Here is a 16,092-nt window from a genome sequence, read left to right on the forward strand (position 1 = left end):
GGTGTGTTTGGGATTCCTTATTTAAGTTAAAAAGGTCTTATTGTGTTAAGATAAAAAGGACTTATGGTTTTTTAATAAGGAGTATTCAAAAAAGTGTTTGGATTAATATAAGGCAATAAGTTGTTTTTTTAAAAAGTGTTTGGTTTAACTTATTGATGGAATGAGGGTGTAATGAGAATTTTGATCTTGATAAGGAGATAAGTTAGGAAAGTCTAACTTATTGAAAACTTATATTTTAACCTTGTGGATAAGGAGATATGGAAAAGAACTTATGTATATCCAAACACTATTTACACAAAAAAATGACTTATTCTATTACCATAAGTTATAAGGAGAAGAAAATAAGGAATCCCAAACACACCCCACTGTGTTTCCGAGTTTCATTTAAGGAGAGAAAAGAAAGGGAGGAGAATTGAAAGAGAAAAGAAAGAGATGGGGAGGAAAATGTGTCACTTCATTTCATGTTCCCGAGTTTAATAAAAAATGAAAGAAAATGAAAGAAAATGTAGGAGTTAATAGGTAGTTAATGTTATACACACACATTTTCTCTCCTAATCTCTCTAATTTGGAAGGATGGGTATGGACTTAAGTTTTTTAACCTTTTATCTCCCCTCCCCTCCCCTCCTTAAAAAATCTTTGGAACATGATTCATTCTCATTTTCTTCTCATTTCCTTCCCCTCCCCTTTTTAAATGAGACTCGGGAACACAGCGTGAGAGAAAAATGAGGATAAAACCTAAAACATTGTTTCAATAATCACAATAAACGTGCACAAATGTTGTCTTAGGTCCTGTTTGTTTTTGCCTCTTTTCTCTGAGTCAGACGTAATCAGACGTGGGGATGTTTGTTTTTTTTCTGGCATTAAGAGGTTCAGCGTCTTAATAGCATCTGAACCAGTAAGAGCTTTTAGTGGGTCTGAAAACCTCTTAACTCAAAAAAAACATACGTTTGTCTCCGACCTCCATTAACTTCTAACCCGGAGACTAGGCTCCATCTCCGACGACTAGAGGTTCGTCTCTAGCCTCCACCTCTTAATGATTCAGATTTCAGACATTTGAACCACCTCTTAACATTCAGATGTGGTATTCAGATTCAGACTTAAATCTCTAAAAAACAAACGGGGCCTTACTTTATTTTAGCCATTAGATACCCTCTTTCAGAAAGTAAAAACTTTTGCCTTACACATTTTATTTATTCATGATTTTGTTGCATCTTATTTTTACGTATCCAATTTCCAATATACACACCTGTTTTATTTAGCTTCTTTTTATTTAAAGCATGTCATTTTTATGCAAAATAAATCAGTTAGATATGATTTCATTTATCCACTACACCTAAGAATAAACATTAAAACTTTGTTATAAATTATCCATTTTTTTAGCAAGCTTGGGACTAAAGAAATGGTTAGGACAATAAACAACAACAATCCGTCTAGTTTATAGTTTAGAGACCCGCAGTGGCGAAGCTTGGACATTCACGACAAGGGGGCCGGGGCTCAATATGTATTAAAAAATTCATATACTGTAGGGGACCCGGCTCAAAATTTCGACCGAAAACGGGTAAATTTACATCATGTATAAAAATTTTCGGCCGAAAAATGATAAATTTACACTACCGAGCATAAAAACGGAGGGGCTGGGCTCAAAATTTCGGTCGAAAACAGGTAAATTCACACTATGTATAAAAATTTTCGACTCAAAATTTTGGTCACAAACAGGTAAATTTACACTATGCATAAAAATTTTCGGTCGAAAAAGGATAAACTTACACCACCGAGTGAAAAAAACAGACGGGGTCGAGGCCACCCCCTGGCCACAACCAAGCTACGTTATTGGATACCCGTATAACCATCGAAGGTTGTTAAGTGACTAATTTATGGAAATTGGGAAGCGTCGAGAACAAAAAAATTGTTGAAGTTGTCATTTCTCTCTAATACCAATACGTTTGATGTTAAGAAAATATCTCTTGCAGAAAAGCTAGCTAGAGATTTCTTGTAAAAACACTGGCCCTACTCCACTCAGTTCATAATGAGAAGTTTTTCATCTTCTTTATTTTATCATTATACACATAGGTATAAACTTTATTTCCTTTCATTTATTACATACTTTGAATCTTATTGCCATGAACATACACAAACCATGTACCAGCCACTCTTTAATATAAAAGCAACATACACAAAGTTTAAGATACTAAACTATAAAGAAAATGTCAAAACTTGAATGTTCACAAATCAAGCTTTACATTTTTACATTCCCGCAACATAATTATCGACTTCTTCACCCCAAAACCGTTGCATATTTACACATAGTTGGAGCTCAAACAGGCAAGCTGCACAACAACTCATCATGCTTACTTGTGTTACAACATATGTTAAACTGCAGGTCTCGCGCTTTATTCAAGTCCTGTAAATGTTTCAAACCAGTATTATTTTTTTATAATGAAAGAAATAACTGAACATAGCGATTGCTTTATATTTTTTCCTTACCCAAAATGCCCAACTTGTTCAGGTTGACAGTCAAGAAAGGCGTTCACCGCATCATCTAAATTTTCTTTCTCCATATCAATTTCATATGTTGACAACAATTTCCTCTGTAATGCAAACACAATTTGGTTGACTTTTGAGTTTTAATGTGTTTGTGTGTGTGAAATATAAAATAAGTCGATGAATACACTTACATGATCCTCAAAATCAGGACTGGTCAAGTTGATCGAGAGGTTTCTCATTAGTAACAACACCTGAAGGATGAAAAGCAAAATTAAATTTGTTAAACTTGAATTTTCTGAATAAAAATTACACCACGAACACGAATTGTATAATGCTACTAAAAGTAACATACTAACCGTTTCAACATCAATGGGGTCCATCTTTTTAAGCCTCTGCACGTGACCATAAGTATTTGGATCAAACACGCTCCCAATAAATCCATAAACTTGAGCAAAGTCAGGCAAAACTGAACCAATTAAAAACAAGTAAAACAATTTCAAATTAAGCTTGTTTCTAGCATAATATGTTAACCAAAATTTGGTTGCAAAGATATATTATGTATAAATGCAAAACCTCTTGACGGAAGTCCATGTATTTCAACTTTTGGTCGTGTTTTTAGTGCAGTTTCATCCACCGATTGACCTTGAGATGCCACGTCATCTGTAATGCATATATGCAATACCATGTGAATATACTAAACAGTAAAATACAATCCATAAAACTATGTGTAGTTTACCTTTTGCTATACCGCCAGTTTCCACAGGGCTCTTCATCACTTTAGACGGAGCAACCCGCGATAATTCAGGGTCAGTAAGAGCAGGTGTGGTTTGAAATGATGCAGCAGCATTTGAAACCAATGGAGCTGTTAAATTCAATAACTTTGTTATGATATCATAATCTTATTATAAAGTATGAGCTAAAATCGAGTTGTGGCATTAACTAACCGCTTTTTGCAGCCTTTTGTGGATATGGATGTGCAGCTTTCCGTTTTGGACGAGGTGGAGGCAGATGTTCATGAGTACCACTTTTTTGAACCTTCAGAAAGTACTTCTGTGCATGACTACGAATCTGCAAAACGTATATTTATTCACAATAAAAACAGAAAACTTTAACTATAATCTGCAACAAGATTACAACTAGAAATATCAAAGTCAATTAAAAACTATCACCTATAAATAGTAGAGCATGGTTTGGATGTAACAAATAATCGAGGACAGAGAGTGAGAAAGAGATCAAGGGTATGATCTTTTCTATAAATGATGAAAAGGAGATTTTATTTCTTTAAAAAGGCGAGCTAGTTGCGGGTTGTCAGTACATATATTGTAAGAAAATTATTGCTTAAAAAAGGGATTGTTATAGTACCCTGTGTCGCATGTGCTCTTAAAATAAGTTGCATGATAAAAGGGGTTGGTGTAACAATCAGCAGAATTCACCTGGATGACAGTCTTTGAACCTATGAATGCTTCAATTTTCTTCCAATCACGATCAAAGCTGTAAATCAATGGAACATAAAAACAATCAGAAATCTATTTCAGATTATACAAATTACAATCCATAATTGCACTCAGATTCAAGATACACGACAATCCCTGACCACCATAACAAGTATCAGCAGAAGATTAGCATTAAATTAGAGCACAAACCTAGTGCTTGATAACATGTAGCTTTTCTGCAGTCAAAATTCTCTTGTATGCATCATATACGAACACACGTTGTTATATACATATGACAACAATCAGGTTTAACTACCAAAGGCTAAACTTCCTACGGAAGATCTATTAATCCCGTCATGACACCAGTATGCATGTGCATAACATGAAAAATAAAAAAAAAACATATATTACTGAGAGAACATGACAAATTTTGATCTGTTGGACTGTTGGTTTAGGTTTTCAAAGTCTACAAACAAATAAAATCAATTTACAAGATTTTAAAATCATGCTAGAAAAGACTATAGATTCAGCACACTTTTCAATTTTCATCCAGTAAATAAAGATCATAAAGCTCAACGAAGAGAGTGAGCTAAGGTTGACCCTGTAATCCTCGATAGATATATTTAGATACACAGAGAAAAATCTTCAAAGGATCTGAATCCCTGGTCCACTAGTTCTCTAGATTAAAAGCATACTACATGTGCTTCCTGTTATAAGTAATGATAGTGACACTTGTGTTCATCATGTGACATACAAATCTAAAACACAGAAGAAAAATATCTTCATCTCAATCCACCACCAGTACAATTCACCAGATTTGCAGCCTAATTTCTGTGCATATGATAAACCTAACATCTAAATCACTTAACATTCACCAATCATATGTCAATTCACCATCAAATTTGCATAAACACCACAAGTAATCAATCACGCTCCACCGATACAAAATTATTAAGATCCCGTCTCGATTCTGATTTATGCAGTCAATATCTATATCGGGGGTATCTTGGTTATCGGTCCTCATGTAAAATAACGGTACCGATAATATCAGCAATATTGACCGATACTTCACCGATATTCCCGATATCAGTGTGTGTTAAGTATAAATTTTCAGCCTTTAGCGTCTAATACTAGTGTTTTGAGTCTTAATCGGTTCCTACTTGCTACAATTGTTAGTGTTTTGCAAGTTGCAAAAGGATAATTTGTTAATAGTAGGAGAGTATACTGAAATGCTAAGTGTTAAAAGTGCTATATATATAAATTCTGCACGATATTAAAATTACCAATATCCCACCGCGATAACCGATATCTCAAGTACCGCTCCTCTACCGCTATCCGATATTTTTCCGCATTAACCGCTTAGATTCTGATAATTAGAATTCAAATTACAGAAGCTAAAAGTAAACAAAAAAACGTAACAATTACTCAATTAACATATAACCTAAACTAAACCTAAAATTTCATTTCAAACCCTAGGTACATCACAAAACCGAATTCAAAACACAGAGCTCAATTAAACGAAAATTAACTAACAGTTGAAGAGCTTCAAGGAACTTATCGTGCTCCGGTTCAGTCCAACTCTCTCTAGACTTCGTAATTGTGTACGGCTTCCTAATCTTCTTCGAAGCATCATCGGCGGACGAGGAGGATGAGTTAGTTGACGGCGGAGCAACGGCGGCCGGTGGAGTGGATGCCGTGCCGGAGTTATGCAGAGCCATGCCCATTGGATTGAGGTAGTTAGGGTTTCAGTTATGCATGTGCGTGTGTTTGTGTACGTGAAGGATGAAGAGATGATGTGGCTATGGTTACATAAGATGCTGGCCTACTATTATTATTGTTATTATCTAACACATCGTAGATACTTATTATGGTTGGTTTATAAAAATATCTAAGGCTTAACTTTTTTCTTTTGGTTTTAGGTGTGTAACCTAATGTTTTGTAAAGTAAATTATACGAGACAAAATGTGATACTTAAGTTTATTGCCTTTTAAGTTAGCTTTTGAATGTTACAACACCGAGAATTTACGAGTTTGTTACTGAAAATTTATGAGTTCGTTTGGTTTTCACTTTCATTAATTTTAATTACAGTTGGATTCTGAGTTAGGTATTCTTTTCAATCAAGTCTTTAAATCTGTAGATTTTGAAGCATGTAGTTTTAGGGATGAGCCACACGCCGACTCTCAAGGAGAGTAAGGTGGTCAACAGACACTGATCAGACACCTCACTAGGTCCGAATTTTTCTTTATAAAAAATACATATGTTTTTTTATAAAAAAAAATAACATGTATATTTAATGTTTAAATCAATTACACAACCACTATTTTGGTCTAACGGCAAAAGGGTATAATTTCCAACCAAAAGATCGTCGGTAATAGTCTCACTTGAGACATGTTTAGGCATATTTTTAAATCATAATCAAGTAAGCCAATTTTAAAAATTAAATTATTTAAACCCAACAAAAAAAAACCCCTCAATCGCCTTCGGCCCAAAATTTTTTAACAATTCTCGGAGACGGCCTTGTAAGTTCGGTACCGATCACGAGATTTCCAATCCCGGATTTCTTAAAACTTGGTACCAGTACTGAAATGCTCGTTTCAGTATCAATACATGTACGATATCGATTCGAGTTTGCTCATCATTGTCACTTTGTTGTAGCATTTACTTTTTGTCATTGTAGAAAGGTATACCGTATTTCTTCATATATCAAAAGTTAATGGTATTATGAATTTTAGCAAGTGTCTATTTGCTCATTTTTTTTGTCAAATATAAACAGCAACACCTTAAAACAACCAATTGCAACAACATGATAAATAACAAAACAACCAATTGCTAACGACAGCAACACCTTTTCATCTTCAATATTACTATATAAAATAGGTCTCTCTCATCATAGATCTAGTTGCAAGTTATCAAGAAACAAAACAACCAATGAAAGTTAAAAGAGAATAAAACCTTAACATTAGTGATGGTTCATTGTGAAGTAATGGATGAAATAAGTGCTTCCTCTAAAAATATCTACACTAAAGAATATTGGCTCAATAAAGTGTTCGTCACAGACCAACAAAAATAAATAACAATTTTAGTTAAAGCCCAGAACTCCCTTCCCACTCAAACCCAATAACTCGAAGAATAGATTTTCAAAAAATCACAAGGAAGAGATAAAAATCAAGTGAATTGACTTAATGACATGTGATGAACCTTTATATATATGATTATGAATTCGGATCTGTAATATGTATCTTCTATATTTAGTACTATGATAGAGCCCGTGCGATACATATATGGTTAAAGAAATACAACAAAAATATTAAATTTAGTAATATATAACATACATTATAGATTCATAAGATATAAATAATTTTCTAAAATACATAGATTAGTAAGAATAGTTTGTATTCGTCTTTTAAAAAATCAAAATGGAAGGTTGTGAATCTATACCAATTAAGAATAAGAGAAAGTTAATATCAATTCATCCTAATAGAGTTGGTAAGCTACAAACATTTTAAAAGTAACGTAATGAGTTTCATTCTCACCAACAACATGTTTTTTATTTTATCATTAATTAAATGAAAATTGTAAAAATAGAAACTTGTACACTTGACAAACTATGTGGAAGGTATAGTTAAATGACATGTGAAAAGATTGTCTTGCTTTAATAGTATAGTTAGATTAGATTTTCATACGTAACACCCTAAATGTTAAACTGTTTACTATATATTTTATTGCAAAAGTGTAGGTCTCAATTTCTTTTCCTTCTAATTAACATCAAAAGTATATCTAGGTTTCATTAACTTAATGTCAACACGTTACACTTACGCATTAAATAAAAAAAACCAACACAACTTTTGATACTTTTACAAAAGTGGAAGTTCAACATGAAGATGCGTTGATGTCTAATTTTCAGTATTAACTTTAGTTATGAGCTTCACCGGAGGCATTACAACACCACAAATTAGTATACCAGCATTTAAGATCGCATATATGACATGATAAATCCGAATCGAGGGTTGCCAAACTTTTAATTAACATGGCGTATATTACTTTGTGTATTGACATTCATGTCCCTGAATGACAGTAAAAGCGTTTAATGTTTACTTTCCAATACCTAGGTTACATGGTGCTGTACCCCAACATAGTTAGTCTGACCTTGTGTTGGCTCGCACTTGGCTTGCCCAGACCTTGAAATGTTGTGTTACCCCTTCATAAACCTCATAATGGTGCCATGTCATTTAGAACAACCTTACCCTGCTTCATGATGTGAAAAAAAGGCTAGCTATGAGATTTTAGTTGGTTTATAGAGGGCATTCTTCATGAATTCAAAATAGCATGGAAGTGTTGTCTTCACTATATTTTTGTGGTATCTAGGAAATACACGAGTTTTTGGGTGGCTTGAGTCATAAATGAGAAGAGGGCCCTTATATTTACAAATGAGGAGTCGTGTGGCTCTATAAGATAGCAAAGGGGTGAGCAAATAAAGTAAGTATACACATAACATATTTCATTTTCGTTATAATTTGTATTATCCTTGATTTAATTTTTACCGTTATATTTCTTCGTGATTATTTAGTGTTTTCAAACCTTTTACTGGTATCCCAACATCTAAAAATAATCTTCAATCGACTTCGTATGAGTTAGTGTGCATGGGTTGATTTGGGGCGGTTTTTGTTCAAATCCATAACCATAACCAAGATGTATGTTAATGGATAGTCATAAGCATAATCGATCTGTTATGAACTTATGACGAATTCGGTTAATCGGTTTTGAAGGCTATAGTGATTTGGTTATGTGGTCCGTTAACCGTGATCAAAACAATGTGATTGGGCAAAAAATTAAGCCTTGAACTCGTTATGTTACTAGGTTAAACGAAATTGCGTATTGTTAACAGAGAATGTCGTAGTCAAATTTTAAAACTTGAACCCTAATTATTTTAATAACGACTATAAATGATTTGGAAACAAAGAAGGCCGCCGTTGATTTGAGTTGTAAGTCGTAACATGTATGAAATTTGAGATTAATGTGGAATATTTCAAAATTGAATGTGACTGTGAATGTAATTTCCACCATCGGTTATGCCAAAAGTCAATCATATTATCTATGAAATTTTAGTATGAACTATAATATGGATTATCTCAAGTTTGATTTTTGGATGTAATTCTTAAATAAGTCTGTGTGATAAATGATAATATAAGGGTCGGTTTGGTTTTGGTCTTTAAGAAAACTAAAAACCAACCCATCGGTTTTTAGTATATTTCAGTTTTATTGGTTAAAATGGTTATGGATTAGTTAATTCGGTTTTATACACACGTAGTACATTTAAATTAGATAAGGAATATGTAAATAAGCTGACAAGATCATAAGACTATAACCAAAAAAAGGGGGGACTCTTTAGTAGATTAATCTAATCATTAAACTTATGTTATATAATTTTGGTTTTTTAAAAAGATATATAATGTAATAATTATATTTTGTATCAATCTTAATCTGTCCAGTTGTCCAAATTATCCACGAACACCAACTTCCGGACACTGACAAATCCACGGTGGACAAAAGGCAATCACCATCGTAAAAGCCAAACATGTCCAAACCTATATTATTGTTGTTCCTTCCACGAAGCCATCCGGCTGGCTCCGCCGTACCGGAATCAACATGTTATTAAATCACACGGCTTTTATTCAGCCTTTTTCAAACCTTGGATCCCTCACCATTAACTCTTGACAATCTTGACTTAAATAATTATAAATTGTTGACTTATTGACTTAGCCCAATCTCATACATGTGGACATGTGGTTTAATGGCTCTCACTTGACCTGGCTAGACTTATTGACTCGGTTGACTTAGTCAATCAACCCCCAAGTTAGGGGTGTATGTAAAAAATCGAATTGTAATAAAATCGACAGTTTGGTTTTATGTTTTTGTAAAAATCGAAATTACTGTTCGGTTTTGGTTTTACAATGTGATAAATAACCAATCCAAACCGAATTTGTAGATTTTCATGTTATATTTTAACTAATTTATAAGAGTTAAATAAGCATGTAAGTCAAGAAAATTTTAATCCTGAGAAGTTAGTCTAGTGGTAAGAGGTCTGTCCTTCCTAAGTGGAGACGCGGACTTGATTCTGATTTGTGCCAGTTCGAAGGATATCTGCGTGAATGGACGAATTAGAGCTTTAATCACGAGTTTAAACCCCACAGGGGGCGAGGGTTTACGGTCTCACAACGTTCAAGAAGTCAACCTTGGACATAGCCTCGAAAGTGTAAGTTTGCACGTGAGATTATTTGTCGTTCAGAAAAACTCAAATATTTTAGCTTAAACATATAATAAATAATTGATTATTAACTAACAAAATGTTTTAGACCCAAGTTTACAATTTTGGGCCAATTCTTCTTTCCGACCCAACATTTCAAGCTCAAATGTTAAAACCGAAATCAAAACCGAACCAACGGTTTTCAAAATATTCATTTTTTTTTCGGTTTTAATACAAAACCGTACCACTCACACCTCACCCACCCACCCCCGTTACCCTGTCTTTATATACCACAATCCACAAACCACTGTAACTTTCTCTTTTAACCATATTATTGCTCTGCTCCAAACACCAAAAGCCTGCAACTTTCTCTTTTAACCATCACACAGATCTCTGCAACTTCAAGAAACATGAAGGTACCAAATTACTCTCTTTATTCACCAAATTCACCTTAAATTTTCACAACCCATATCATAATATGTGAAATCCCACATGGGTTTTCAAAATTTCACAATTTTAATATTTTCCCAATTTTTTTTTCAGAAAGTTGTGCTGAAATTGGACATCTTGGATGAAAGAATCAAGCAAAAAGCCATGAAAAATGTGTCCAGTCTTCCAGGTACTGCAAAATCTTGTGAAATGACTCAAATGAACACAAACCCAGATCTAATTTGCCATAAAGATTGAAACTTTATAATGATTTGATATGGAAACACAGGTGTGGATTCAATATCAATGGACATGAAAGACAAGAAACTGACAGTAACAGGGGAGATAGATCCAGTGACAGTGGTGTCAAAACTGAGAAAGATTTGTCACACTGATATTGTGTCAGTGGGTCCAGCTAAGGAGCCTGAGAAGAAGAAAGAAGATGATAAGAAGAAAGAAGATGATAAAAAGAAGATAGAAGCTGCTAAGAAGAAAGAAGAAGAAGCTTTGAAGTTAGCATATGCTGCATATTATCAGCAACAACAACAGCAGCTGCAGCAGCAGTACTCTTATTATAATAATAATTATAATCAGCAGCAGCCACAGCAAGGCTATTATCAGTATAATCATCCACCAACACCATATTATTCAAAGGTTGTTCAAGATGAGACTCCAAATTGTATTATTTCATAATCAGTTGGTAAAATAATATGTTGGTGAAATCAGATCTTGGAGGTTAATGGAGTGAGCAATTTGCATTTTTTTTTGTTTTTAGTGATGTAAATTATTATATTTTTATTTATATTATAGTTTTGTTGAGGTTAAGTTATTTGCAAGATAAAGAATGTTTAAATCCAGAGTAGTCATGCATTAGTAGTTGTGTTTTATGTATCGGAAGTTGTATCCGGTGGACTAGGTGTGATGTAAGGTGTCCAGAAGGTTACAGTTTCTAGTCCCGTCGTGAATAAGTGGTGTAGATTTAGAGGGTTCCGAGTTTGTCGTAAAAAAATTGTATTAGAGGTTGTGGTTGGCGAAAGGGTTTTGTAATCTTGTTTTTTTAGCAATCATAATCTTGTAAAGTTATGATATGAAGTTTTGTCTATAAAAAGTGTCAAATCATTTGAGGAGTTTACTGTTTACATGTAAAAAGAGGGTTAAATTTACATAACAGTGTTATATACTTCATCTGTTCCTTTATAAGTGTCATAATTTAAAAAACACAAAGTTTAAGATAGATTGAATGTTTATTTTTTTTGCTTACTAAATAGCAAAAACGTCCTTGAAAATTGGGTCCATCAATATTATTTATTAATGCTAGTTGTGTGTGTTTAAGGGTAAACTTGAAAATTGACTAATAAACTTTGAAATTGGACTTTTGTAACTGGACAAAAAAAAATATGGACACTTTTAATGAAACAGATGGAGTATCATATTTAAAGCAAGATGTATAAATATATACGGAGTATTAGTTATGGTAGAATTTTATTTAAAACTAATTTTATATTCGCGTTACTTTATGTGAATAATCATAATATTCTAGCGATCAAAAGAATAGAACCCCATATATGCGATGATTATCTTGTTAGATCCTTCACAAACGTTAGAATCATCTTTTTTGTGACCACGCTACGTGTGATGTGAATGACGAAAACGAACTTACAACATTGATTGTCATTTTATAATTAGTCAAAAATATACAAACTATGACGTTCTACTTATCTTTACAAGATATAAAAAAATGGCATGTCGAATGTTTCTCAAATTTATAATGTTAAATGTCAATTTCAAATATATATTGCCCGCAAACATACAAAACTAATACCTAAAAGCAAAGTTAGTTAACACATATTTTTTAATCAAAATGTCATTTTCATTGTAGAAGACAGTATATGAGAAATAATTATTTTGAAGACCACACTTATATGTATTTTGTGTGTGCGCATATGTGATATTGTACATGTATAGTGGTGCGTAAAATGCGTAAAATTTTGATGGTGTTTAGGTTAAATTTTAAGTCAAATAATAAACTCTTTAAATCAAATCAAACAGTGAAAAGAATAATGTAAAACAAATCAAATTGCTACTACAAATATGTTTCACGGTTTCAGTTGAGTTTATCATATTTTTACAATAAATTACTTTAGACACGGGTTGGCTTGACCCGAAACTTCTAGAGGTAATATCATATTTATCATACGCTGGTTGATTATCAATTAAAAATGAGCTGAAAGTATGTAAAACACAACATTGTTTGGACACACTTTAATAATGTTTGTAAAACAAACTATTGATCGAATGCACTATACAAACGACTTTAAAACTAAATTGGTCAAAATTCCTATGTCTATGATATTTTTGAGTTAATTTCAGACCGCAAAGTAAGCTAGGTAGTTGTTTTATGATTAAGACATTTTGGCCACTATCAATGATGTTGTTTTGTCCAATAGCTGATATCTTTTTTGATCTCCACATTCTTGAAATATTCCTTTGCGTGACATATGTGTTGGGAACATTTTATAAATATGCTCTTAGAAGAATTTTTAACTTTTTAAACCATAAAAGTACACATATGTGGATGTAAGTGTTATAATATTAAACATTGTAACTTAATGGTTATAGAGATACGTATCGAAGAATCTCCTTTTATCAGTTTTGCACCGAGTTTTCATGAGTTTATCAGATCGATTGAGGTTTTTTGTTCTAAGAGTTTTAATGAATCAGATCGAATACTAAACGAAACTAGATTCAATTGCAACCAAACCAAATTGAACTCTATTACTTTAAAATCCATTTTTTCTAAGTATAACATGTTGTGTAAAATTCACACGTCTATTATTGAGTTACATATGTAAACTTTATAATTGGTTTCAATTTAAGGGTCTGTTTAGTATGAGGTAATAGAATGGATGATGGAATGGAATGAACGTGGTAATGGAATTGGTTATTACCATTCCAATGAGATGTTTGGTTACCACATGATAATGAAATGATTACTTTGCATTGTTTGATAGGTAGGAAAAAAATTAAATTAAATTAAAATGGTAGTGAGTGGCGGTGCTGGTGGGAGGTAGGTGGCGGTCGTGGCATTGGTGGTTGGTGGTGGGCGACGGGAAATAATGGTGGTTGGTGGTGGTGGTGGTGTTGGGGGTGGGTGGTGGCGATAGTGGTGGAGGTGGCAAGCGGTGTTGGGAGTGGACGGCGGGTGGTGGTGGTGAGGGCAACGGTTGATGGTGGCGGCGAGCAGGTGGCAGTGAGTAGTGGTGGTGGTAACGGCGGCGGTGAACGACTGTGGTGGTTGGTGGTGGCGGTGGTGGTGGTGGTAACGGCGGCGGTGAACGACTGTGATGGTTGGTGGTGGTTGTGGTGGTGGGAAGTGGTGGTGGATGTTGAAGGTGGTGGGTGGTGGTGGCGGGAGGGTGGTGGAGGTGATGTAGGGTGAAAGAGGGAAGGAATGAAAAAAAAACATGGGGATATGGATGGAATGAAATTGGGGTGTTTTAGAGGGAATGGAATGAACTAGGTAATAGGTCATTCCAATCCTTTAATCAACCAAACACACTTTTCTTTATTCCCTCACAATGCATCATTCCATTCCGTCCTCCATTCATACATACCAAACGCTAGCTAAAAGATATTGAATCCTAATGTAAAGCTAGTCCTTTGACTCCTTTTTACTTCCTCATTTTGTACCATCTTAGAATATTTTTTATTTTAATCAACAAGGTTAACTAAACTTATTATCCACCCCTAAAGGCTTAAAGCTTACGTAACTAAGGGCTTATAGTTAATCGGAAATAAAACCAGGAACACCACTCTCCTCTCTCTCTCTCTCTCTCTTATTTTCCTATCTCCTCTCTTATCAACGCTTGATCATTTGAGAACAAACTAATTCATTTTATGTTTTTGTTTACATGTTTGACATTCGTAAAAAAAATCATATTTTACCCGACTTGTTTGTAATTGGATCCTCTTTTGTTTAATGAAAGTATTTGAATGTTGGTTATTTATGCTGTTTATGTTTTTTCTTTTGTGACGTTACAAACTCGATCGCAAGCCCCATTTAATGTATTTTATACTCAATTTTGCATCTAATGAAAGTTTGAGGGTTAAAAATGCCAAAAAGTATTTATGTGATTTTTTCGTGAAGAACTTCCCTTCTTCCTTTTGCGACACGCGACAATTCTAGGGATTTTGCCCTCATTCAAATGCCCCGCGACACACTAAGACCTGAGCCCAAGTCTTTCACGACAGGTGACGGACCTCAAGAACACACGAGACCAATTTGGCTTGCGTGTCGCGAAAAATCTGGCTCACATCCTTCACGACATGCGATGTAGTGTTTGTGAGCACGAAAATCAGTTTTCAACGAGCTGGCCTTGGCTAGTTGAACTCTCTATTCCATCATTTCAACGTGTTTAAATGAATCTAGAATCTTCCCAGAATATTATCATTCATCTTTATCATCATTTTGGTCAATTAAGTTGTTATAATATTAAAACTTTGTCAAAAGCTAAAAATGAGCTCTTGACTAGTTTTATCAATTTACTCGTTCAATCTTCTTATTGACTCCTTATATTTACCTTTCAACCTCTGCTCATTCCTCACCACTACTTAATTCACTCTCACATTTCTTTCTATTCAAATTTTGGTGTTCAAGTCAGTTTGACTTTCAAAAGTCAAACTCGACCTTCAATCTCATCCTTCTTGTACAATTCTTGGGTAATTGTTTGATTAGTCATTGTTAGTATCTCTGGAGTGAAACCCCTCTCTCAATTCTATTTGATTGATGTGTTTCATCATCCAATTTCAACAAAGTTCATTCTAAGTTTTATGTTTCTCAACAAAGTTCGACGACTAATGAAGAGCCGTCACCGGTGACGGTTTAGATGGCTATTTTGAGGATTTTATGAAAGTGATGGCTATTATTGAAAATGGGGTGGTTAAGATGACTCTTTATGTTCATTTCACCTTATTTAAATATTATATTGTGAAAAACTTCCTGCCACCACCTCCATTACCCACCACCCTAACCCACCACCTCCATCTCCGCCTCACAGCTCTACCGTAACCCTCCCTTTCCGTCTCTACCTCTCACCCACCACCGCCACTGCCATTACCCCCCATCTCCACCTCACTGCTCCACCCTTATTTTGCCACCGTCATCACCCATTCTCGGTTTTTGCTTATTTGGACTTCTAGCATTTCATTTTCTGGGCGATTTGTTTTGAATGACATTAGTTTGGAGGTTTCGCTAGTAATGCCCGCCAGGTGTTTGATTAAATGTCAACACCAAATTTTATTTTAATTTTCTTTGTTTCAAAAAACAAAAAAAGTTTTAATTTCTTAAGTGATTTATGAGGGCATGTGGTGGAGAGCCGGGTCCTAGCTCGGGCACGGGGATTTGGCGTTGCCCCTTTAAAAATTTTCATGTTTGCAAAGATGGTATCCCGGGATACAAGGGGTACTCTAGGTTACTCATGCATTTTCAGCGGGATCACTTCA

At 34.3% G+C, this 16,092-nt stretch overlaps 2 protein-coding genes across 2 annotated transcripts; one reads left to right on the forward strand and one right to left on the reverse strand.

Annotated features, from left to right (window-relative positions):
• Window positions 1–2,160: 2,160 nt before the first annotated feature.
• Window positions 2,161–5,753, reverse strand: LOC143562684 (protein REVEILLE 6-like). The gene is made up of 9 exons (XM_077050427.1): window positions 5,451–5,753; window positions 3,918–3,975; window positions 3,429–3,552; window positions 3,221–3,346; window positions 3,058–3,144; window positions 2,841–2,950; window positions 2,676–2,735; window positions 2,485–2,588; window positions 2,161–2,401 (listed from the first exon to the last, which is right to left on the reverse strand). The coding sequence occupies exons 1-9, from the start codon at window positions 5,639–5,641 to the stop codon at window positions 2,395–2,397; spliced, it is 867 nt and encodes a 288-aa protein (XP_076906542.1). The 5' UTR covers window positions 5,642–5,753; the 3' UTR covers window positions 2,161–2,394.
• A 4,657-nt stretch (window positions 5,754–10,410) lies between these two features.
• Window positions 10,411–11,415, forward strand: LOC143562685 (uncharacterized). Its single transcript, XM_077050428.1, has 3 exons — window positions 10,411–10,577; window positions 10,705–10,780; window positions 10,880–11,415. Exons 1-3 carry the CDS (start codon window positions 10,572–10,574, stop codon window positions 11,281–11,283), a joined length of 486 nt encoding a protein of 161 aa, XP_076906543.1. The 5' UTR covers window positions 10,411–10,571; the 3' UTR covers window positions 11,284–11,415.
• Window positions 11,416–16,092: the final 4,677 nt, after the last annotated feature.

The sequence above is a fragment of the Bidens hawaiensis genome, unplaced genomic scaffold (genome assembly GCF_021521415.1).
Source record: "Bidens hawaiensis isolate Kalapana, Puna unplaced genomic scaffold, B.hawaiensis_p1.1 tig00021047_1, whole genome shotgun sequence".
Taxonomy (NCBI): domain Eukaryota; kingdom Viridiplantae; phylum Streptophyta; class Magnoliopsida; order Asterales; family Asteraceae; genus Bidens; species Bidens hawaiensis.

Excerpts from the sequence above, each read along its gene's own strand:
- LOC143562684 (XM_077050427.1), bottom strand. The coding sequence starts at position 5,641 with ATGGGCATGGCTCTGCATAACTCCGGCACGGCATCCACTCCACCGGCC. Across the intron at positions 3,347-3,428 it reads ACAAAAGGCTGCAAAAAGCG|CTCCATTGGTTTCAAATGCT; the intron begins GTTAGTTAATGC and ends TGAATTTAACAG. Across the intron at positions 2,951-3,057 it reads ACATGGACTTCCGTCAAGAG|TTTTGCCTGACTTTGCTCAA; the intron begins GTTTTGCATTTA and ends TAATTGGTTCAG.
- LOC143562685 (XM_077050428.1), top strand. Across the intron at positions 10,781-10,879 it reads AAATGTGTCCAGTCTTCCAG|GTGTGGATTCAATATCAATG; the intron begins GTACTGCAAAAT and ends ATGGAAACACAG.